Source organism: Pelodiscus sinensis, chromosome 1 (genome assembly GCF_052426305.1).
Source record: "Pelodiscus sinensis isolate ZL-2025 chromosome 1, ASM5242630v1, whole genome shotgun sequence".
NCBI lineage: Eukaryota > Metazoa > Chordata > Testudines > Trionychidae > Pelodiscus > Pelodiscus sinensis.
This window is the reverse complement of record NC_143052.1, coordinates 345,684,900-345,708,675: the sequence shown is the minus strand read 5'-3', so window position 1 is coordinate 345,708,675 and position 23,776 is coordinate 345,684,900. Positions and strand designations below refer to the sequence as shown.

At 45.5% G+C, this 23,776-nt stretch overlaps 1 protein-coding gene across 1 annotated transcript in view; it reads left to right on the top strand.

Annotated features, from left to right (window-relative positions):
- The window catches only part of CHRDL2 (chordin like 2), a 67,703-nt gene extending 49,150 nt beyond the window's left edge, over nt 1-18,553 (top strand). Inside the window, exons 9-11 of the mRNA XM_075919601.2 lie at nt 3,880-4,062; nt 10,525-10,617; nt 17,667-18,553. Of these exons, the coding sequence (XP_075775716.2) occupies nt 3,880-4,062; nt 10,525-10,617; nt 17,667-17,746 (356 nt within the window). The 3' untranslated portion in view covers nt 17,747-18,553. The remainder of the gene's footprint in view (nt 1-3,879; nt 4,063-10,524; nt 10,618-17,666) is intronic.
- The last annotated feature ends 5,223 nt before the right edge of the window (nt 18,554-23,776 follow it).

Below are 23,776 nucleotides of genomic sequence, written 5' to 3'. Positions count from 1 at the left end.
CCTGCTTTAGGACTATTAAGGCCAGTGTTGGCAAAGGAGGAGGAGGGTAGGCTAGGTACACCTCTGTCAGCATCCTGATAAATCCTAAATCCAGACAGCTCTGTGAATGCTCACGTTATGGTCATTGCAAAACACCACTCTTTTTCTCTCTCTCTCAGGATTCTGAGGTCGTTTACATCAGTGTAAAATAGGAGGTGCAGTAACGGGAGACCCACCACTGTAGAACTGGTTTGAGAACAGAATCAGACCCCGTACTCTCACTCCTAAAATAAACTCCCTTTACTTATTTATTACCACACTTTCTCTGGAGTAGTGTGAAAAGCTTACCGGCCAAAAGGGTGAGAAAACAAGGCTAAATTCAGCCGTGGGAGGGAGCTTCGCGGAGTTCCAGGAACCTCAACCAAATGCAACAAACCCGCTTCCAACTCTGAAAGCTAATTCTTAATTACTCCCAAAGCCAAAAATCGACCGCACGTTCACTTGGGAGTGTTAAACATTGCCCAAGGTTGTAAATATCCCTCCAGCCCATCCTCCCCACTGACACGGCAGGCCAGAGTCCACGGGCTCATGTCAAGGTGGGTGGGTGATACCTCAATAAGTGCGGGCGAATGATTATAAAGGGGGCTGATTCTGATCTTGCTTCTCCCTCGGGCCCGATCTTGAAGCTACAGGGACGTGCACCAGCCACAGATCTAGTGGCCAGTTTACTTTGGTGCCCTCCCCTTGACTTAATTGCAACTATCCCTGTTTGTTTGGGAAAAGTGAGATCACAAGCAAGCCCAGTAAGTTTGCACTGGTGTAAATGACATGCCAATGGGCCACAAGAGTGGGGTGCAGCTGGAAGGGCCCCTAGCAGGCAGATGTCAGGAGGTGCCAACTCAGGATTCTTCTCTAGGATGCATCTGTTTTAATCAGGAGTCACCACTCTGAAGACAATGGGTTTACCCATGTCAAGCCACAGGGAGGATCAGGCCCCCAGTTCTTTAATACACATCTTGTGAGACTTTCCTCTCAGTCACTGCTCAGGACAGGAAGTTTTGCTTTGTTTTCCTGGAGCCCACTCCTGAAAAGCATGAGTTGCCCCAGTAATAACACTGTACCGAGCACTTCCCTACTAGAGTCTCCACAGCCCTCAGCCTTCCCCTGGAGGGAGGTCCGGCAGGTGATCCACGGGTGAGGTTGATCAGTCCCACATGGTAGGCCCGTGTGTTACATACACACGCGAATTAAAGCCTCCACTAGCATAGCCTCAGTGGAGCTGTGCAGAGCTACAGCAGCTGAGGAACTGAGCCAAAGACTGGAAAATCATCCCCCAAATTCAGGTGTGTTCACATGCCAGGACGATGTGGTTTAAGCCCTGTTTTATCCCCACCAAAGCCAATGTGCGGGTATCAACACAGCATTTTAGAGCAAGCCCCCAGCTCAGGTTGACACACTTGGGCTAATGGGGCTTGTGCTGGTGTGTTAAAAATAGCGGTGTAGACCAGTGTTTCTCAATCTTTTTTATAAAGTACCCCCTTTAAAAAAAATTATAAGTACCCCCAGTACCTACAGTTTTCAGACACACAACATTTATTTCTACCATTGCAACACATTTGTTTCAACAACTTAATCGTAGCCGGGTGAGTGATGAAATTTTTGGGTGTAAAAAGTACAAAAATAATATAGCACTGTAAAACTTAAACAACAATTCAGTCATCTCAAAATTTCAGTTGTGTTGACGTACCCCTCAGACTTCTCTCAAGTACCCCTAAGGGTACTCGTACCACTGGTTGAGAAACACTGATCATGGCAAGCCCTGTAGACAGTGCTTGGAAGTTGCAGTTTGAGCTCTGAAGTCTCCGCCTCTTCCCCCCCCCCCTTCCCTAGATGTGCCCCTAAGAGAGCCTCATGCGTAGGGGGGACAAATCAAGTTGAGATCCACCAGCAGGACCTGAGATGAGAATTTTGCCTAGTTTTGATTTGGGAAGGTTTTCAGTTGGAGGCTATTTGAAGCCTGTTGCTTTCTATGAACATCACGGAGGTGGTGAATGGGAAAAATAATATTTTCCCCACAATCTATATGACCAATAGGGAGGATAGGGTCATGCATCTAGATATACTGTCATTAGAAAAGGTTCAGAGAAGGGCAGCTAAAATAATTAGGGGTTTGCAACTGGTCCCATATGGGGAGAGATTAAAGAGACTAGGACTTTTCAGCTTGGAAAGGAGGATATTAAGGGGGGATATGATAGAGGTCTATAAAATAATGAGTGGTGTGGAGAAAGTGAATAAGGAAAATTTATTTACTTATTCCCATAATATAAGAACTAGGGGCCACCAAATGAAATTAATGGGCAGCAGGTTTAAAACAAATACAAGGAAGTTCTTCTTCACACAGCGCACAGTCAACCTGTAGAACTCCTTGCCTGAGGAGGTTGTAAAGGCTAGAACTATAACAGGGGTTAAAACAGAACTAGATAAATTCATGGAGGTTAAGTCCATTAATGGCTATTAGCCAAGATGGGTAAGGAATGGTGTCCCTAGCCTCTGTTTGTCAGAGGGTGGTGAGGGATGGCAAGAGAGAAATCGCTTGATTATTACCTGTTTGGTTCACTCCCTCTGGGGCACCTGTCATTGGCCACTGTTGGCAGACAGGATACTGGGCTGGATGGATCTTTTGTCTGACCCAGCATGGCCATTCTTATGTTCTTATGATTCAAAAAGATCTGGATAAACTGGAGAAATGGTCTGAGATAAATAGGATGAAGTTTAATAAGGACAAATGCAAAGAACTCCACTTAGGAGGGAACAATCAGTTTCACACATAGGCTATGGCTACACTATGGGTATGGCTACACTAGCCACCCTAGTTCAAACTAGGGTGGCTAATGTAGTCATTTGAACTTGCAAATGAAGCCCGGGATTTAAATATCCCAGGCTTCATTTGCATGTTCCCGGGTGCCGCCATTTTTAAATGCCCGATAGCTTGAACTACCTGCCCGCGGCTACACGTGGCACGGGCTAGGTAGTTCGAATTAACACTTTTAATTCGAACTACCATTACTCCTGATTGCAGCGTGTAGCCGCGGGCAGGTAGTTCTAGCTACCAGGCATTTAAAAATGGCGGCGCCCGGGAACATGCAAATGAAACCCGGGATATTTAAATCCCGGTCTTCATTTGCAAGTTCGAATGACTACATTTGCCACCCTCGTTCAAACTAGGGTGGATAGTGTAGCCATACCCTAAGAGTTTTGCTGCAAGAGCCAATGCAAATAAAGTGTGGATTAGTATTTTCTCGCACTTCATTTGCATACTCTCTTACATTCCGTTTTTGCGCTAGAGGTTTTTGTGCAAAAACAGGCAGTGTGGCCATGGCCGTTTTGTGCAAAATACCCTTTTTCGACAAGATCCTTATGCCTTGAAAATATGACCTATGAGGGAAGACTAAAGTTTTTCCTAATGTCCAACTTAAAACTCCTTTGCTGCAATTTAAGCCCATTGCTTCTTGTCCAATTCTCAGAGGCCAAGAAGAAGAATTTTTTCTCTCTCCTCCCTATAACACCCTTTTAGATACTTGAAAACTGCTATCATGTCCCCTCTTAGTCTTGTCTTTTCTAAATTAAACAAACTCAGTTCCTTCAGCCTTCCCTCATAGCTCATGTTTTCTAGACCTTTCATTATTTTTGTTGCTCTTCTCTGGACCTTCTTCAATTTCTCCACGTCTTTCTTGAAATATAGTGCCCAGAACTGGACACAATATTCCAACTGAGGCTTAATCAGTGCAGAGTGGAGCAGAAGAGTGACTTATCGTGTCTTGCTCACTGCACTCTTCGTCATGCTGCTCTTCTTGGCTACGTATCTGGGAAACAACTAATGGTGACTTTGTTTGTGCCTAGATGCCAAAGTCAAGCCCACTGATGAAATAAATACCTCCCGATGTGCCAAGAATCTGAACCGGGTCTTGGTCTACATGTTTGTGCCACCCAGCTCTGAGAGCCCAAAGGAAAATCTGAGAAAAATAGCAGTCGTGAAAGACTCTTCTGAGGAGGTGGAAATGTACAGCTGGAAACTGGTAAAAGGTTAGTCTAGTAAATTATATCAGCAGAGGATTTGTAAGGTTTATTTGAAGGGTCATTGGACATACCTGTTTAGTCGTCTCTCCAGCTTTAGCAGGAGAATCACATTTTTTGGCTTCTTCCTGTGGTGCTTCCACCTAGGAACCTTAGTCTGAGGATTTGGAGAGCTATGGGGATGCTTTCTAGCAGGGGTGGGCAATAATTTTTGATAGGGTCCACTCCAAGATTTTGTAAGTAGTCAAGAGACACCGTTTTCTATGGCTGGGCTGTGGAGTCTGAGATGCAGGTTGGGTGCAGAAGGGAGCTGGGGTAGGGAATTGGGTTGTAGGAGAGGATGTGGGGTCTGGGAAGGAGTTTGGGTGAAGGAGGAGGTTGTAACATGGGTCAGGGCACTGAGGTGCAGGAGGGGGTCTGGGTAAGGGTGAAGGAGAGGATTATGACCTGCAGGAGAGGTGTAGGGAGGGAGTTATGACCTGGGACAGGGGTGCAGGAGTAGGTGCAGGGATTTGGGTTGTGACGTGGGACAGGTGCTTGGGGTGCTGGGTCTGTGAGGGGGTACAGGTGCATGAGCAGGGTTACAGAGGGTTTGGGCTACATGAGGTAGCGTGTGCGGGGGGGTGGAAGAGGGTTGGAAAGAGGGAAGGGCTGGGGTGCCAGAGGCAGGCTCTGGCCAGGAGACACTTATCTAGATGTCTCCTGTCCTGCCCTTCTCCCCCTCCCCCACACACGCTGCATAGAGCAGCCGGCTGTGGGGTCCATGTGCTACTCTGAGTACTGCAAGCCCCAGGAGGGTGGGGGAGAGTATTTTGCACACTGCCTGCCTTGCAAACAGGCAGCTCCCGTTGGCAAGTTTGTGCTGGGGTAGGGGCAGCATAGACCACCTCTCTCCCTCTCCACCCTCCTCCCTCCCCCCTGCCCAGCGGTGCTCAGAGGGGCACATGGCCCCTGAAGATGGCCACTTTGAGCGGCACACTGAGATTGGGCAGGATCCTGCTGGGCCGTGGGATGGATCTGACGACTTGGCGGGCTGTATTTTGCCTGCCCCTGCTCTAGACACATCCATGTAACCCAAGTCAGATCCATGTAACCCGGGGACTGCCTGTAGTTAAAGGGCCTGATCCTGGGCCCGGGGAAATCAGTGCAAACTTTGCTACTGATTTCAGAGAAGGCAAGAGGACACTCTTCATGCATTTCGTCTGAGGATCTCAAAGCACATTGAAAATATAGAATGAGAGAAAAATTGACCTGGATGGGAAGGGAACATCTAATCCAGCCCCCGTACACTTAGACCTAACATCATCTTCATTTAGTAAGAACAGCAATCCCCTTTGAGACATTATAAAGCACTGGCATTGATTGTTAATTCTGTTTCAATGCACTGGGCACTGGCACGGGGCTGGGGGCTGGGGGCTGGGGACAGGGAGCAGGAGGAAATAAGTTTTGAGGAGACAGTTGCAGGAGCAGGGGAATGGAATTGGCATGGTAAAGAGGATCTGTCTTTGCCTTAGCCCCCGGCCTCTATCTGCTGTCATCCCCTAACTGTAGTCACGTCACAGGGTGGAGCACACATACTGGGGTTGTTTTTTTCCGTCCCTGTCTATTTTTAGTCAGGCAGTCGATAAGACAGTTTTATGGGAGCATTTTTCATGTTGGGTTTTAAATAGCAGCACTCTAAAAACAGACATTAAAGGCCATTATTAGTACTGAAAAGAAAGAGCTGGCATTAGCAGATTCTCTCTCTCTCTTTCTCACACACACACACACACGCATGTGTGCACACATGCTACACACACTCATCAGAACACACCAGGAAATATTGGATGAGGTTCTATGGCCTTGATAAGGCCAGAATAGCTGATCAAAAGGGTACGTTTTGGCTTTTCTATGAAAAGGCGCAATATTCACTGTCTCAGAGACAGACACGTGTACCTTGTGGGCCAGGCCTGGGTCAGCTGAAATGCTTTCTCTCACACACACACATCTATGCTGCTGCCAGCACTGTGTAGCACTCTACATAGACACGATCGGGGCTATGTTAGTTCGCACATGGACACGCAGGGTACGTCTACACTGCACCCTTATTTTGAAATAAGCTATTCCAGAAGAAATACTCCAAAATAGCTTATTTCGAAATAGCACGTCTACTCAACAGGGAAGCTTCAAAATTAGTCTGAGGCAGACTTCCCTAAGGTGAAAGTGCTAGCTTGAATTAGGGCCCCAGGAGGCACTGGGGAGAAATTAGTTAGAATGGCCTTAGAGAGGAGCTATTTCGAAATAGCAGCCGTGGAGCGTCCACACTACTGCTATTCCAAAATAGCTATTTTGGAATAGGCGTTATTCCTCATGGAATGAGATTTACAGAAGTCGAAATAAGCCATCCGTTATTTTGAATTTATTTTGAACTAACAAAATTGCTGTGTAGACACTCCCATTGTTATTTCGAAATAACTGACGTTATTTTGAAGTAACTGTGCTGTGTAGACGCCCTCGCAAATTGTCAGGGCTTCCCTGAGGAGGTTTTCTCACATGGCTCTGACTGTTGCTGGACTCAGAAGGGCAGCGATGGGCCCTTTGCCCACGAGGCAAGGTGAATGAAGGAGAAAAGCAGTAGCCACTGGGCTCCTTCAGGGGTCAGGACATCTGTCTCTCTCCCCCTATCTGCCCCTTCAAACAGAAGACTGCTCTGGGAACCCCCTATGGGTCCTACTGAAATGGATTGTCCAGCGTGATCCACACGCCACTTTGATCTTTCGCAGCTAAGGAAGTTAAATGTTTTCTAGTCATTTAACTAAGGTACTTATATGGCCCCCATCACCAGAGTATCCAAGCCCCTTTGTTCTCCCAACATATTTCTCCTCACAGCACCCCGTGAGGTAAGACAGAGCTGTTATCCTTCTTCCACAGATGAGGAGCTAAGGCCCAAAGTGACTAGGTGACTTACGCAGGGTCATATGCGGTGTTTGTGTCAGAAGAGGAATCAAGCACAGGTGTCCCACAACTCAGACGGGCACCTTATTCACTGGCATACTTCAGCCTTCCTCATTAGATCATTAATGAAGCCTCTAAGCACCGCAGTAAGGGGGGCATTATATCCATCTTATACACAGGCTGCCCAAAGCCACAGATCGGCTCAGGAACAGAGCCAGAAATGGAGCCCCGGAGTCAGGATTAAGGCAGAGTGACACTTTTTGGCGACTAGTAAACTTACCAAAAAAGTATTTCTCTGGGCGCCAAAACAATGTATGAGGTTGGGTCAAATTTGGCTGAAAAACCCCTGCAAACAAACATTTTGGAAATATCAGTCTGAAATGACATTTTTTAAATGCGACATTCGACCTGAAGGAAAATGTTCAGTGTTTTTTTTTTTTATTTCTTTGAGAAGAACTGAAAAAGCTCATAGACTCATAAACTCATAGACTTTAAGGTCTGAAGGAACCATTTTGATCATCTAGTCTGACCCCCTGCACAATGCAGGCCACAGAATCTCACCCACCCACTGCTAGAATAATCCTCTCACCTATATCTCAGATATTGAAGTCCTTGAAACAATGATTCAAAGACCCCAAGATGCAGAGAATCCTCCTGCTAGTGACCCGTGCCCCATGCTACAGAGGAAGGCAAAAAACCTCCAGGGCCTCTGCCAATCTACCCTGGAGGAAAATTCCTTCCCGACCCCAAATATGGCGATCAGCTGAAATCAGCTCAATTTGAGTTTGAAATGAACCGCTTTTTCAAATATTTCGATTTGGTCAAAAAATCAATGATTCCCTCAGCTCTAGTCATGCCTTTGAGTCCTCTGATTTAACCACTAAATGACACTTCCTCTCACGTCCCAAATCAGTGGACACAGAGACAATTTGCGTATCTTTTTCAGCTTTTCTTTCAAAGGAGGCTTTTCCGAAATCTGGCACGTCCACACAGCACCAAATTTCAGAAAAACCTTCTCTTTCGAGACATCCCTTCTTCCTTGTGAAACGAGGTTTACAGGGATGGTGAAAGAACGTGTCCGCTTTTCCGAAATTTTTCTGGTATCCCGGAAAAGAGCTGCAGTCTAGACATAGCCTAAGTGGGTGGATGAGAAAGGATGTTCCAGGCACATACCTGGCACATTTGTCAGCTCTTCGCTACTCAGTATGAATGTTACAATACCCAATCCATTTTAAAGGTCATCTCCATTGCTAAATACGTGTTCTGGTTCTCTTGAATTAAACAATTGACTCAGCCACCCCCACTCCCATTGTGACTCGGTACCGAAGAAGCATAAATCTATGTTGAAATATTTTTTTATGTATTTCCTATTCAAGCTACATTTCTCAGCTGGGGGATTTAGAAAAAGTTGGCTGCTGCTTATCTAGAAAAATGAAATATGAATCACCAGCCCCATGGATGCAGGAAAGAGGGGCTCTGAAAGGAAGACTGTGCAGATGAGGCCGGAGGTCTTTGTCAGGAGGGCAGTGAGATAGTGAGGGATGTCTTGTTATTGCCATTGCCTGTGTTATGGTAGCAGCTAATGTCTGCAGCTGAGAACAGGGACCCATTGTACTAGATGCTGTAGCTGGGGTGTCCAAGGGCTACTGTTATTGGTTATTACTGTGATTCCAGAGTTCTTTTGAAATAATGATGTTTCAGTGCAAGGTTTTTGCATCTTCCTTTGAAGTATCTGGTGCTGTGGCACTTGGACACAGAATAATGAACTAGCTAATGGGTGGCAAGGCATTGCAGAGGGATCGCTCCAAACGGGCTGACGGGGCCACAAAATGGTAGCTGAATGCAGTGCTGATATGTGCAAAGTAATGCACACTGGAACAAATAATGCCAACTCTCTGTATATAATGATGATTTGGAAGGGTACATCTACACTACATGGCTATTTGGGGATACCGGAGGTATCCTGAAAGAGCTACTCTGCGTCTACACAAGCTGTATGCTATTTCACCATCACTGTAAACCCCATTGCATGAGGGTTAAGGGATGGCTCAAAATAGCACATTATTTCGAAATTTGGCACTGTGTAGATGTGCCAAATTTCAAAATAAGCAATTTTGAAAGTCATTGTGTAGACACCCTAAAAAAGAGCTGTTACCATCTCCCAAAGGGTGCGTCTACACTGCAGGGCTTAACTCGAAATAAGCTATGCAAATTGAGCTATGTCAATTGTGTAGCTTATTTCAAAATAGGGAGCGTCTATACAGCATTTATTTAGAAATTGAGCTCTCTTCCTCCGACTTCTCTTATTCCTCGTACAATGAGAGTTACAGGAGTCGGAGTAAGAAGTCCTCCAGCTTGACAGCATTTTGACACTATTTTGAAATAACTGCCTGCTGTGTAGACGTGAACTAAGTTATTTTGGTACAGCGCTAGTTATTTCAAAATAGTGTTGCAGTGTAGACATACCCTTTAAAGAGATCTTGGAGTCACCATAGATCATTCTCTGAAAATTTCTGCTCGGTGCACAGCAGCAGTCAAAACGGCTAACAATAAGTTAGGGTCTACTGGGAAAGGGATAGATAATAAGCCAGGGTATGTCTACACTACCCCGCTAGTTTGAACTAGCAGGGTAGTGTAGACATACCCCCAGAAAATATCATGATGCCCCTATACAAGTCCCTGTGCACCCACATCTTGAATACTGCATGCAGTTCTGGTTGCCCTATCTCAAAAAGGATACAGTGGAAATGGAAGAGGTTCAGAGAAGGAAGGGCAAGAAAGATGATCAAGAGTATGTACGGGTTTCCATATGAGCAGCAACTGAGAAGATTAGGGATGTTCAGCTTTGACAAGAGAGGGCTTGGGGGGATATGACAGAGGTCTATAACATGAATGGTGGAGAAAGTGAATAAGGAAGTTTTATTTACTTTTTCCTGTAATAGAAAAACAAGAACCTGCCCCATGAAATTAATAGGCTGTGGGTTTAATACAAGCAAGAGGAAGTACTTTTCCCCACAATTCACAACTAGCCTGTGGAACTCATTGCCACAGGATGTCATGAAGGCCAAAATATGCCTAAGTTCAGAAAAGAGCTGGTAAGTTCATGGAGATAGGTCCATCAATGGCTACTAGCCAATATGGTCAGGGATGCAACCCCATGGATGTGGTGACCCTAAACCTCTGACTATCTGAAGCCAGGGTTAGAAGCCGGGATGGATCTCTCCATAATTGCTCTGTTCTATACACTCTCCTTGACTCTCTGGTACAGGCCACTGTTGGAGTAGGATACTAGGTAAGATTGACCATGATCTGACATGGCAGCTCTTGTATACTTAGATGGGCAACAGGTCTGATCCAGCCTGTCACTTCCACTGTTCCTATGTTTTTTCTTTCTAATTAGCTAATGAAAGAGAAGGGGGGGGGGGGGGAGTGGCGTATTTTTTTGGCTGGAGATGGGGTTGTTGTTTTTTTAAACAGACATGATCAGTAAACTACAACTGGCTGTAAGATGCTCATACCAATTGTCTTTGTCCCCAGGAATATTTCATTTGATACAGATCAAGAAGATCAGGAAACAGGAGTTCAGCCCAGAAGCACAGAACTTTAGGCTGATCACCAGAACAAATGAAGGTATAAATAAAAATATATAAATCTTTCTCCTGTAAACTCTGGGGCTACATCTACACTGGCCCCTTTTCCGGAAGGGGCATGTAAATTTCACTAGTCGTCGTAGGGAAATCCGCGGGGGATTTAAATATCCCCCGCGGCATTTAAATAAAAATGTCCGACGCTTTTTTCCGGCTTTTAAAAAAGCCGGAAAAGAGCGTCTAGACTGGCCCCGATCCTCCAGAAAAAGTGCCCTTTTCCGGAGGGTCTTATTCCTACTTCAAAGGGCACTTTTTCCGGAGGATCGGGGCCAGTCTAGACGCTCTTTTCCGGCTTTTTTAAAAGCCGGAAAAGCGGCGGACATTTTTATTTAAATGCCGCGGGGGATATTTAAATCCCCCGCGGATTTCCCTACGACGACTAGTGAAATTTACATGCCCCTTCCGGAAAAGGGGCCAGTGTAGACGTAGCCTGGGTTTACTGGAGACTGGGTTCTACCAGTATTAGTCCTGGGATCAATAGTCGTTCCATAAAGATCTTTTTTACCCCACTGAGCAAAGGTGGGGAAATGAAATACAGTGCGAGCAAGCTGACTTGTTCACATTTAACAAAAGGACACAACCTAAGTGTCTTCCAACACATTCACAGTCCGCTTTGTTACCAGTCACATCTTTACTTTATAATATTTGAAAGGGCTGCCAAGGTCCTTAAAATGGACACATGATTATGCAACCCAAAGGTTACATCCCTCCAAAGTCCGTAAAACTGTTTGATTTTTTTATATCTAATCCATCTGGCATTACTGGAAAAAGTGAGGCAATGGATTTGAGAAAAAAAAACCACTCACTGAAATATTAAAATCCTCTTTAAGGTTCCTGGAAGTGTGTAAATGTTGTAAGAATCTGTCGTCACCAGAGCCCATGCCGACAGAGAGTGGTTGTGGAGGACCTCATCCATACAGTCATTCACCTCTAGGTTGCCTGTTCTAGTTTAGCCCGTGCCAACACTGACTATGTTGTTCAGCAATTTATGTAACGTGAGCATGAGGGTCTCAGCCAGGCCCACTGATAGGGGGGGGACAAAGGGGTCAACTGCCCCGGGGCCAGCCAGCGGCACTGCCACCATGGCAGCAACAGCGCACGGAGCCAAAGTGCTGTGTGGCATGTCCTAACACCAGGCTGCCCCACGGATGGACCTGGCTCCCACATTCAGAAAGCAGGATAAGGGACCTCTGAAATCAGGGAGGTGGAGTGGGATCCACCAGGAAACTTGGGGAAAGGGCATCAGCCTCTAGAGCACAGGGTGGCGGGCTCAATCCTACCCCCCTCCGCCCACCCAGGCAGCGGCTGGGCAGGCAACACTGGCACCCCCACGAATCAATACACCTGCATTAGGAAGCAGGATAAGGAACACCTGGTAGGTAGGTAGGTGAGGTGGCTTCCCAAGTGCCCTAGGAGATAGGGCATTTGTATGGAGACCACAGGCTGGTGGGCTTGAGTCCTACCACCCACCCTGGGAGCAGGCAAACAGCCAACACAGGCTCCCCCATAGCAGGAGCTGGCTCTAGCACACGGAAGGCAGAATTAGGTAAACCCAAAGGCTATGCCTAGACTGCCCCCTCTTATGCAAAAAAATATGCAAATGAGGCAAAGCATAGACTATCACCACACCTCATTTGCATAATTAATCAGGCTCTCTTCTTGTGCAAAAACTCCCTTTTGCTCAAGAGCCGTTCTTCCTGAAAAAAAAGAGAATGAATGGCTCTTGAGCAAAAGCCTCTTGCGCAAAAACGGAGCCTCATTAATTATGCAAATGAGGCACAACGCTATTCCACATTTCACCTCATCAGCATATTTTTTGCACAAGAGGGGGCAGTCTAGACATAGCCAAAAGGTACAGCAATGGGGTGGGTTGTGGAGTGGCCTAAGGGACAGGGCATTTGTCTGGGGACAGCAAGGTGGGGCGCTCAAGTTCTGCCCCTTCTCCACTGGGCCTGGAGCCCTCCTCATACCCCATCTCCCTGGGAAGGAGATGAAGTGTATATCAGGCCATTGATTTCAAAGGGCCCTGAACCAGGGTTGTATTAAGTTACTTGCTATCTATTTGGTGGATAATTAGAGGACTTTGGTCTCTGAGTCCATATTTCCCTTCCTGATTATTTCATGCATCCAGGTTCCTCTATGCAGTAAACACTGACTCCGTGAACTTCATTGCAGAGCAGTGTGTGCTGTCTGGAGAGCTTGTTTTTAACCTTTGACTCTTGCTTCTGTCCCCGATTTTCATTTTTTGTCTCCTCTGTGCACTTAGATCCTGGGTGGTGTGGTCTGTCCGTCCCCTCAAGAGACAGGGTCTCTGGAGGGTCTGCTCAGAATCTCTGGATTTTCAATAGAGCGGTCCCATTTGTGAGCACTCACATTCCTGAGTCATGCACAGTACAACACTGTTGAAAGTTATGCACAGTGGAGATTTCAAGAACAAAAATTAATTGGGCTGAAAAACAGCCAAGGCAGAAATGCCTAAAATGGCTGTTTAAAATTCCTTTTGTTCATCCTTATTTCGCCCCCACATGGATTAACACCGTGTCACTGTGATCCTGTTTTTCCTGATGAAGCTTCCGATGACCTAAGCACCCTGCCCTCTGCGATTTCACAAGTGTGCCGCTTTGAAAGGCATTGTGGTGTGAAAAAAATGGCTGCGTTGTGCAATCATCAATTAGAGTTACTGAGATTTCTAGGAAAGCATTGGCCAGCGATTGCTTAGTGACAGGAGACTAATTCAGCTAGAAAATATTCTTCCCACATATGATGGGATGCAGAATCCTTCCTGGGATTAATGGGGCTGAGATCAGCTGCCGTCAGAAGAAGGAAGGTTTCAAAGAATACTGGAATTAGGAACTCACTAGTAATACAAAAGACAGCCTCCCCAGTAGGGATGTAAAAAATTAACCGGTTACCCGGTGATCATTAGCTTTATTGGTGGGCTTACCCAGTAACCAATAAATCAGAGGGCTCTGCTTGCAGCGGACCTCCTAGCAGGACTCCGGCTGGGGGAGACCCTCCCTGGAGCAGTCCCTGCTGCAGAATCCCAGCTGCTCTGCACCAGCCATCCACACTTAACCAGTTATATGATTACAATGATAGCATTGAAGCACTTAACTTTTTAAATGGGTATTTACATCCCTACACCCCAGTACCTTTTGTGGCTGATTCTGAGACAGGGTAGAATGTCTATTGTGACGTTTCTCAGTAAAATACATCCGAACCAATATACAACAGCACTTCTTCGTGACAGTGTGTCCTACCCATTCGAAATAGATACATGGCCCCACAACCATAGCATCTGAGCAGATCATCATTTTAATATATTTATCCCCTTAGCACTCCCGTGAGGTAGGAATCATAGAATCACAGAAGTGGAAGGGACCTCAGGAGGTCATCAAGTCCAGTCCCCTGCACTCATAGCAGGACTAAGCACCATCTAGATCAGGGTAGGCAAATGCCAGCCTATAGGCTGGATCCAGATCCAGCCCCCACTGCTATATTTACCTGCAGTCTCAGGTACCAACAATCGCTGCTCCCATTGGCCACAGATCCCCATTCCCAGCCAATGGGAGCTACAGGAAGGGGGGTCCCAGTCTGTGCCACTTCCCACGGCTCCCATTGTCTGGGAACAGTGATCCACGGTCAACAGGAGCTGAGATCACTGGTACCTGTAGCCGGGCAAGTAAATATAGCAGCTGCGACCCGCCCAGGGTGAACTGATGCATGTTATTGCCCACCCCTGATCTAGATCAACCCTGACAGGTGTTTGTCTGTCTCTTACATATCTCTAGTGATGGAGATTCCACAACCTCCCTGGGCAATTTATTCCAGTGTTTAACCACCCTGACAGTTAGGAAGTTTTTCCTAATGTCCACTCTAAACATACCTTGCTGCAATTTAAGCCCATTGCTTCTTGTCCTATCCTTGTTAAGCATAATAATTTTTCTCCCTCCTCCTTGAAACACCCTTTTAGGTACCTGAAAGCTCTTACCATGTCCCCCCTCAGTCTTCTCTTTTCCAAAATAAACAAAGCCAGTTCTTTCAGTCTAACCTCATAGGTCATGTTTTCTAGACCTTTAATCATTTTTGGTGCTCTTCTCTGGACCCTCTCCAATTTGTCCACATCTTTCCTGAAATATGGTGCCCAGAACTGGACACAACACTCCAGTTGAGGCCTAATCAGTACAGAGTAAAGCAGAAGAATGACTTCTCGTGTCTTGCTTAGAAGACATTAAACTGTTAATTCATCCAAGAATTATGTTTGCTTTTTTTTTTTTTTTTTTGCAATAGTGTCACACCATTAACTCATATATAGCTTGTGGTCTACTCTGATCCCTAGATCCCTTTCTGCAGTACTCCTTCCTAGACAGTTACTTCCCATTCTTTATGTGTGAAAGTGATTGTTTCTCCCAATGTGGAGTACTTTGCATTCATCCTATTTACCTCAGATTATTTCTTCAGTTTGTCCAGATCATTTTGAATTAGAACCCTATCTTCCAAAACAGTTGGGATTGGTCCTGCCTAGGGCAGAGGGCTGGACTTGATGACCTCCTGAGGTCTCTTACAGCTCTATTATTCTGTGATTCTATGAATAGTGTTTCTCAACTTTTTTTTATAAAGTACCCCTTTTTTCAGAAAAAAAAATTATAAGTACCCCCTGTACCTTCAGTTTTCAGACACACACATTTTTTTCTACCATTGCAACACATTGGTTTAAACATCTTAATCGTAGCCGGGCGGGTGATGAAATTTTTGGGTGTAAAAAGTACAAAAATAATAAAACGTAAAACTTAACTGGAATTTGGAGAAAACTGAATTTTTCTTGTGTTAATGTACCCCTCAGACTTCTCTCGAGTACCCCTAAGGGTACTCATATCACTGGTTGAGAAACACTGCTCCAAAACACTTACAATCCTTTCCAGTTTGGTATCATCCACAAACTTTATCAGCATATTCTTTATGCCATTATCTAAATTGTCGATGAAGATATTGAACAGTCCCAAAACCGATCCTTGTGAAACACCACTATTTATGCCCTTCCAGCATGACTGTGAATCATTGATAACTACTGTCTCAGAATGAGGGTATGTCTACACTACCCCGCTAGTTCGAACTAGCGGGGTAATGTATGCATACCGAACGTGCAAATGAAGCCCGGGATTTGAATTTCCCGGGCTTCATTTGCATAAGCGGGGAGCCACCATTTTTAAATCCCTGCTGGTTCGAACCCCGTGTAGCGCGGCTACACGGGGCTCGAACTAGGTAGTTCGGACTAGGCTTCCTAGTTCGAACTACCGTTACTCCTCATGGAACGAGTATATATGGCTCCATTATGCTAGGCACAGTATATATGCATGTTAAGAGAGTCCCTGCCCCTAAGGTCTTATAGTCTAGTTAGACAAGTCAGAACTAAAAGAAGTAGGAGAAAGAAGCACTGAGATATGAACTGAGTTGACCAAGGCCGCACAGAAAATCTGTGGCAGAGCCTTGAGTCTGCCCTCCATCCCAAAGTCATGGGGTAGGTTGGAGTAACTGCATGGAAGGGTTTAAACTGGAGTGAGTGTGGAGCTGCTGGAGGGCTGGTGACGGGGGTTATGTAGTTGTTTCTTGTTGTATTTGAGGGCAGCAGCTTTCTATCTATGTTTGAATCTAGAGACTTGGGATTTAGGCAGCCTAGGGTGGGAGGAGTCTATGCACAGCAATCTTGTTTTTGGGACAGTCGTGCATAGCTTCCATTGTTCTAAAATGGGAAGAAAAAGGTAACCACACAAGGACTCCTGGGGTGCTGGTTTTCCATCCATCTCTTCCCTTATCTAACCCTTTGCTTCAGGCCTTTAGCTTTTTGGGCAGGGGGGCTAAGGTCTCTTTCTATTTGGGGGCTGTGGGTCCTACTCAAAAGCATAAGGGAAAACTGATGTGGAAAACCCCTAACATCACCCAGCAGGGATGGTTTCAGCCTCTGAAATCTTCACGCTCTGTGGAAAATCAATATGGAGTCAGACTTAATGGGGCACTACGCTAATGCAAATATAGAAGTAATAATAATAGTGTGAGCTCACTACCTGCAGCTCTACCTGGTGAGATCTTACAGACTTAAACACAGATAAGTAAAGACCCCAGGGCACAGACCAGGGAGTTAGCTCTGGTTTTCCTGAGCCACCTTTCTCCCAACACAGGCTTTGGAATGCCACCCTCTGCCCCATGGATGGCTGAATGTCAGAGGTGAGGCGATCCCGGGAGATATTTGACTTCACTCAGACACCACTCCCATTGAAGTCTGGGGGTTTGCCCGAGCACAGACTGCAGGATCAAGTCCATAACTTGACAGATTTTAGGACCCATCAGCATCATCATGATAACCCTACTATGTCCTATGCAAAACAGATCACTGAATTTCACTCTGCAGTGAAGTATTATTCTATAATCCACCCTTTGCAAAGTCCTGTATTTTCGGATTTTTCAGGATGGGAAGTGTGATATCAATGGTCTCTTTGTTTCATTCTGCTTCCCCATCTGTCTCTTGTCTTATCCTGCGATTGTAAGTATAGGATAACGCTCTCTTTGGGTATGTCGACACAGCAACATTATTTCGAAATAACTAGAGTTATATGAAAATAACTTAGTCCACGTCTACACAGCAGGCAGTTATTTCACAATAATGTCAAAATACTGTCCATCTGGAGGACTTCTTACTCTGACTCCTGTAACCCTCATTGTACAAGGAGTAAGGGAAGTTGGAGGAGGAGGGCTCTATTTCAAAATAAGAGCTGTGTAGATGCTCCCAATTTCGAAATAAGCTACACAATTGATGTAGCTCAATTTGCGTTTTTTATTTTGAGTTAAGCCCTGCTGTGTAGATGCACCCTCAGTGTCCTGAGTTTGTACAGCACCTAGCACATGGAGTCTTGGTCCATGAGTAAGGATCCTGGCACCATGGTAATACAAATAATAATTATTTATTACTATTACATTCCCAATAAGGCAAGTTTCAGAGAGTCATCTGTAGTGAATATGTCTTCTGTTCTCATTTAGGTCACTGGAACATTTTCAGAGCCCAAACATCAGGGCTTCAGATGACAGAGAGTCCAGAGAAAGAAACAAAGAACTTGTAAAAAAAAAACAAATTTTATATATTAAATATATATGAAAAAAGTTGCATTATTAAATAAACTTGCACAGCAATAAAAGGAAAGAAAGACAGCTATCAACAAAAAACGTAAGCAATTAAAGCAACGAGGACAACAGATCTGCGTCGGAAACACGGCTACAACCATGGAGGGACATCCTTTGGAATGTTCCAAGAGATGGGTTGGGGGAGTCAGACCCTCGTCTCCTACTCATCCAAGATTTCAGATGTGCAAAAAAAGAAGACGACAGGAGGGAGGCAACACACCTCATGCACTGTGAAGAGAGAAAATACAGGCTGTGGTTCCCAGCTTTGTATCTCTAACCAGTATCATGGACTACCCGTGAAACAGCACAGGAGACTTGTTCCTTCTACCATTATCATCTTAAAGGAGACCTGCTAAGAGAGAAAATCTCCATTGTTTCCTTTTTAATATGCAGAGCATTTGTTTTGTCTACAAACTCTATTGCTTTAGAAATATCAGCTCTTCAACTGTTTTAGCTGTAAGACTCTTTGGAGGACTGGAGAACTAGTGATGTTATAATCCCACATAACATCATCACGGCAAGTCTCCAAGAGATGGAGCCCCTCTGCAGACTAGCGTAGGCCCTAATTCAGCCAGACATTCAAGTACAGGCCAAACATTAATCCTATGAATAGTTGCACATTCTTCAGTAGAACTATTCATATTCATAAAGTTAGGTGACATGCTTAGGTTCCTGGCTGAATCAGGGTCCTAAATAGGGACAACTCCAAGGGTATATCTAGACTACATGCCTCTGTCGCCAGAAGCATGTAAATTAGACTACCTGACATAGTCAATGAATCCGGGATTTAAATATCCCCGGCTTCATTAAAATAAAAATGGCTGCTGCACTCTGCCGACTCAGCTGATCATCAGCACAGTGTGGCAGTCAAGACGCGGATTGGTTGACAGGGAACACCTTTGTCGACTGCTCCTGTAAACCTCATTTCATGAAGCATAAGGGAGCAGTTGACAAAGACGTTCCCTGTCGACCAATCTGCGTCTTGACTGCTGCGCTGTGCCGACGATCAGCTGAGCCGGCATAGCACGGCGGCCATTTTATTTTAATGAAGCTGGGGATATTTAAATCCCGGCTTCATTGACTATGTCGGGTAGTCTAATTTACATGCCTCTGACAACAGAGGCATGTAGTCTAGACATACCCCAAGAGATTAATCCAATTGTTTACAAAACTTTATATTCCCTTTGATTTACTGACTGCCTATTTAACTCATATGCCCAACAAAGAGGAAGGAGAAAAATTCTTCTTGAGAAAGATTCAAACATCCTTCACCCTCTACCTAATAGATAAAAAAGCTCCCATTCCAGTTATTTTTTCCTCAAAGGAGGCCTCCAGCAACAAACAGAGATGACACAATTTGATATTCTTGATATTTCTAAGGTGGAAAAGGAGCATGCTTTTTTTTTAAACACAGAGGCTATGTCTACACTGGCGCGATCTTGCACCAGAGCTATGCAAATGAGGCTAAGTGTGGAATATCGCTGAGCTTCATTTGCATATCTAATGAGCCGCTATTTGTGCGGAAGAGGCTCTTGCGCAAGAAGGAGCGTCTACACTGCCCCTTCTTGCGCAAGAAAAACCCTCTTGTGCAATGTTGTTATTCCTGAAAATAATCAGCATGACAGCATTGCACAAGAGGGTTTTTCTTGCACAAGAAGGGGCAGTGTAGACGCTCCTTCTTGCGCAAGAGCCTCTTCCGCAAAATTGGCGGCTCATTAGATATGCAAATGAGGCTCGGCGATATTCCACGCTTAGCCTCATTTGCATAGCTCTGGCTCAAGATCGTGCCACTGTAGACATAGCCTAAGGGAGAGAAATGGTTAGTCCTCCTTTATGCATCATAAAGAAAAAAAATGCAGAACCAACAGATAATGTTTTCTCTTTGCAGGTCACCTATGTTTACTTTTCAGGGCCACATGCTGATGTAGAGCATCATGCTCTAAAACTTAAAAAAAGTTAACTACAGTGCTTAGAAATCCCCATGAAATGCAAGGGCCCAATTCATCCCTACTGTAACTGCACCACCTTCAACAGAGTTACTTCAGGTTTGAATTTGGTCCAAGATGTAAATTTCCAACCCTCCATATTTTTTTTTCTTGCCCTACCATATCTGGATCAGTTTCAGCCACTGGCAAATGTTAGGGAGGAGGAGTTATCTGGACGCTCTGAAATCTGGTTTTCCAACCAGAATTGGAAGGGAAGCTACTCTCTGTAAAGCCAAAAACATGAAGCCAAAAGTCGAGTGCCCAAAACCTTGTGTAGTCAGTAAGGATACATCTACACTGCAGTTTTTCTGGTAAAACTATACTTACGTCAACACTGCTATTGCATTCTTTCAACAGAAAGTCAAATGAACAGAAGGGTAAACACCTTTCTACGAGGAAAAAGCCTTTTTCTGTGTGTGTGGATGTGGAAGAGGGAGTTTTTTGGAAAGAAGAGGCCTCCAGGAAAAAGCACACATGCCCTGGTGACCACTCCTTCCACAGTTATCACAACTTAAATGTGAGATAGCATCCAATCAATGTGGATGCCATCTTTCGAAAAAGCACATTGCTTTTTCGTTGAGCTTTTGCTGTGTGGACACTCTCTTTCCAAATAAGCTTTTCCAGAAGATCTCTTCCAGAAAAGCTTCTTCCGAAAGAAGCCTGCCAACTAGACATAGCCTAAGTGGCCTGGTTTTCAGGCACACACAGAATCCCAGCTTCCTATGGCACCCACATGCGAGCTGCAGGAGTTAGCACTGCATCTGTCCTGTCAGGCAGGCTCCTAGGCTACTGAGTATGTCTCAACTCACCAAATCCATTGCAGGGCAGTTCTGATCCTGACTTCAAATTTGGGGGAACCCAAGTGCACCAAAGTAATAAATGGCTCAGCGTCTCCTGGAAAAGTCCTGCAGCATTTGCCAATGCTAGTATAATTGCCACCAGGTAGATTTGTACCTGGGACTTCAGCACAGGAGTCTCTACAGCTTGAGCTACAAGCCAGCTACAGTCTGACTTAGGCTGCAGAGACTCTTGTTCTTATCTCTTGCTTTAAGTGCCATTTCATGGGCTGGCGAACCACACTACTTATGTGGGTTACACTAGCACTTGCTGCTGCTCTCTCTCACACTAGGCTAAACTCTGAGGCACAGCTGATGCAGCTGGGTGGTCACTGGTGGCTTCCAACCACAATACCCCTGAGTGGGTAATGACCATTAAAGCACCGTCTCAGGTTCTTGCTGGCAAATGTTTGCGAATGAGACGAACTGCCCCAGCCCCACCTTTCACCCAGTCCGAGGAAGAGAATCTCTGTGGGCAGAGCCAGATTATCCATTAGGCAACATAGGCATGCTGCCTCGGGCCCACGAAAATATTTAGGGCCTGCAAAAAAATTCAGGCCTAAAAAAAATCATAATTGACTTGAAAGTAAGAAAAGAAAGCTGCTAAATCAACTTAATAATTTGCTATCTTTAGTCAACAAACAACATACAAATCCAACATTCAATTAAATATTAGGCATATAGGCAATAGGGCATGTCTCCCTTATCTATTTATATATATTCTACTTTAAAGGCCTATAATTATGAGAGTGCCCCTATAAAGACCTTAATCTGGGGGTCCAGTCCCTGCTTCCTCCTTGCTCCATGGGAGGAATAAACTAGACCAGCCTTTCTCCCAGTGTAGGCTACTTTTGTCCCTCCAGGCTGGCTCAGCTGTTGGCCATTGCCCTGGGCAGGAGGAGTTACAGCTCCACCCACTCCTGGGAGATGGGGAACTGGGAACCATCCATAGCTGCCCTCCTCTCTTGCAGAGTCTGGGGATGCATCTAGGTTCCTCCCATGAAGGGGCTCACAGCCAGAGGCATGCCAGTTTGCAAGTGGAAGGAGGCAGTGCTTTGCCTGGCAGGCATGAAGTGATTTTTCCTTGTGACCGACGCCCTGGGGCACAAAGAGGACAGGGCGCCAGGGTGCTTCATGGGACAGGGACAGAGAACAAAACACAGCAGCTGGGCACGTTTGCAAGCGGCTCCCTTGCTTCCCATCCCCAGTTCCCTCCCATCCCAGGCACAATGACCTGGAGGTCCCTGCTGCTCTGTTATTTCTTAAGAAATGCCAAGAAACTTTAAGCGAGATGATTTGGGGGGGCAGGGAAATCCATCCTATCAAGATGCCCGAACTGATGCGTGTCATAAAACGGGGCCCTCAGCCGCACTCTCCCGGTGGCGGCTGAGTGAGGACTAAGTCCACCAACTGCAGGTTTACCCTGCTGATGGCCCCCTCAACCAGCAATTTCCCGTCCTTGATCCAGGCTGATCGGGGCAAACACTGTGGTTGTACTTATTTGCAATTCAAACTGCATGTTAATTTATAGACAATTTGGGGGGCAGAACCTGCTCTTACAGAAATCAGTGGCTAAGCTCCCATTGAGTTCAAAATGGCAGAGGGGCTGAGCCCGACGTGTGGCACCTGGGAGCCTGGTAAAATGCCACAGCCCTCGGTGCCACACAGATTGGACATCCTCTCTTGGCTTATACTTACATGGCAATGAAAGAAGTATTTCCTTGCTAACGTAGCCTGCGAAGATGTAACCTCTGGAGTTCTCAGCTGTTGGGGGCTGAGAGCTAAACAATGCACTAAGGTATCTCTTTAGCACATTATTATGCCGGCATAAATAAATATATATACATCTCTCTATACATATATCTTACATAATATCTACTGACTATATTCACAGGAGGGAGCATCTCCCAAAGGGAAAACGGAACCATTTCTTCTATGAGCATACAAGGGCGGTACGTGGTAGCACTGACATGTACACTGACCGGAAATAGCTTTGGGGGATTTTCAGATTGTTCGGTAGCGGTATTTATCTGTGGGTTTTGTTTGGTTTAATCTATTTATTTGGAGATCCATATCTATCTGATGAATCTAATTAAAGTGTTTCAGAATCCACCTGCCTGGCACCTTCTTTTATTTTCTAGCGTTGTGATGGTATTTTGCATACCTATGTATCATAGACCCCCACTCAGCTTATATTGAGCTAGGCTACCATTGCTGCAGTGTCTGAGCGACTCCCAATCTATCCCCATTGTCCAGATGGGGAACTGAGGCACAGAGAGCCTAAAGCCCAAATCCCCAAAGGTCTGTAGGTGTCTACGATCACTGAATTTAGTGAGAGTTGGGAGGCTAAATGACTCACCCAAAGTTGCACAAGGGATCCTATACTAGCGCCCTGCTCCTCTTCCCCTTTATAAAATGTAACAGAGTCTTCTTTGCGACATATGGTGGGGACTTGGTCTCAGAGTGGTGGATTCACATTTCCTCCTCCCCCACCACCCGCTTCTGCTGTGGAGTCGAGAGTGGCCTGCATGTCACAGTGCAACATCAGTGAAGCTCTAGGGCACCATGGCTTTGCTGCAGTGTTCTTAGTAAAGAATAAAGCAGGCTCACCAGCCACTTGGCCTCAATCCTTTGGCCCAGCCAACTCAGAGCAGGCTGTGACATGGGACTAGGGATCAGTTGGGCTTTCATCAAGACTAATGGCAGCAGCTAAGTATTCCACCCAAGGTGTGGTCCCTGAAAAGTGTGGGAACCCTCCAGTGGCTACCTGGAATCAAATTATTACTACTGCATGGAAAAGCTGACTCCATGTATTTTACCAAACGAAGCCAGTAGGACTCCACACCCTTTAGGATACGTCATCTGGGACCGTATTATTCATGTTCCAGAATTAAATCTTGGAAAACATGGTCCTATTCAGCTCCCATAAAAGCCTATTGCTGTTCGCCTTCTTTGGAGAATAGTAATAGAGATGTAGCCGTGTTAGTCTGGTCTTGCTGAAACAAAGACAGGACTATGCAGCACTTTAAAGACTATCAGGATGGTTTGTTACGTGATGAGCTTTTGTGGACCAGTCCCACTTCCGTATGATCATGCCCATTTTTTTCCACAATTTGATCTGAGGAAGAAGGTCTGGCCCACGAAAGCT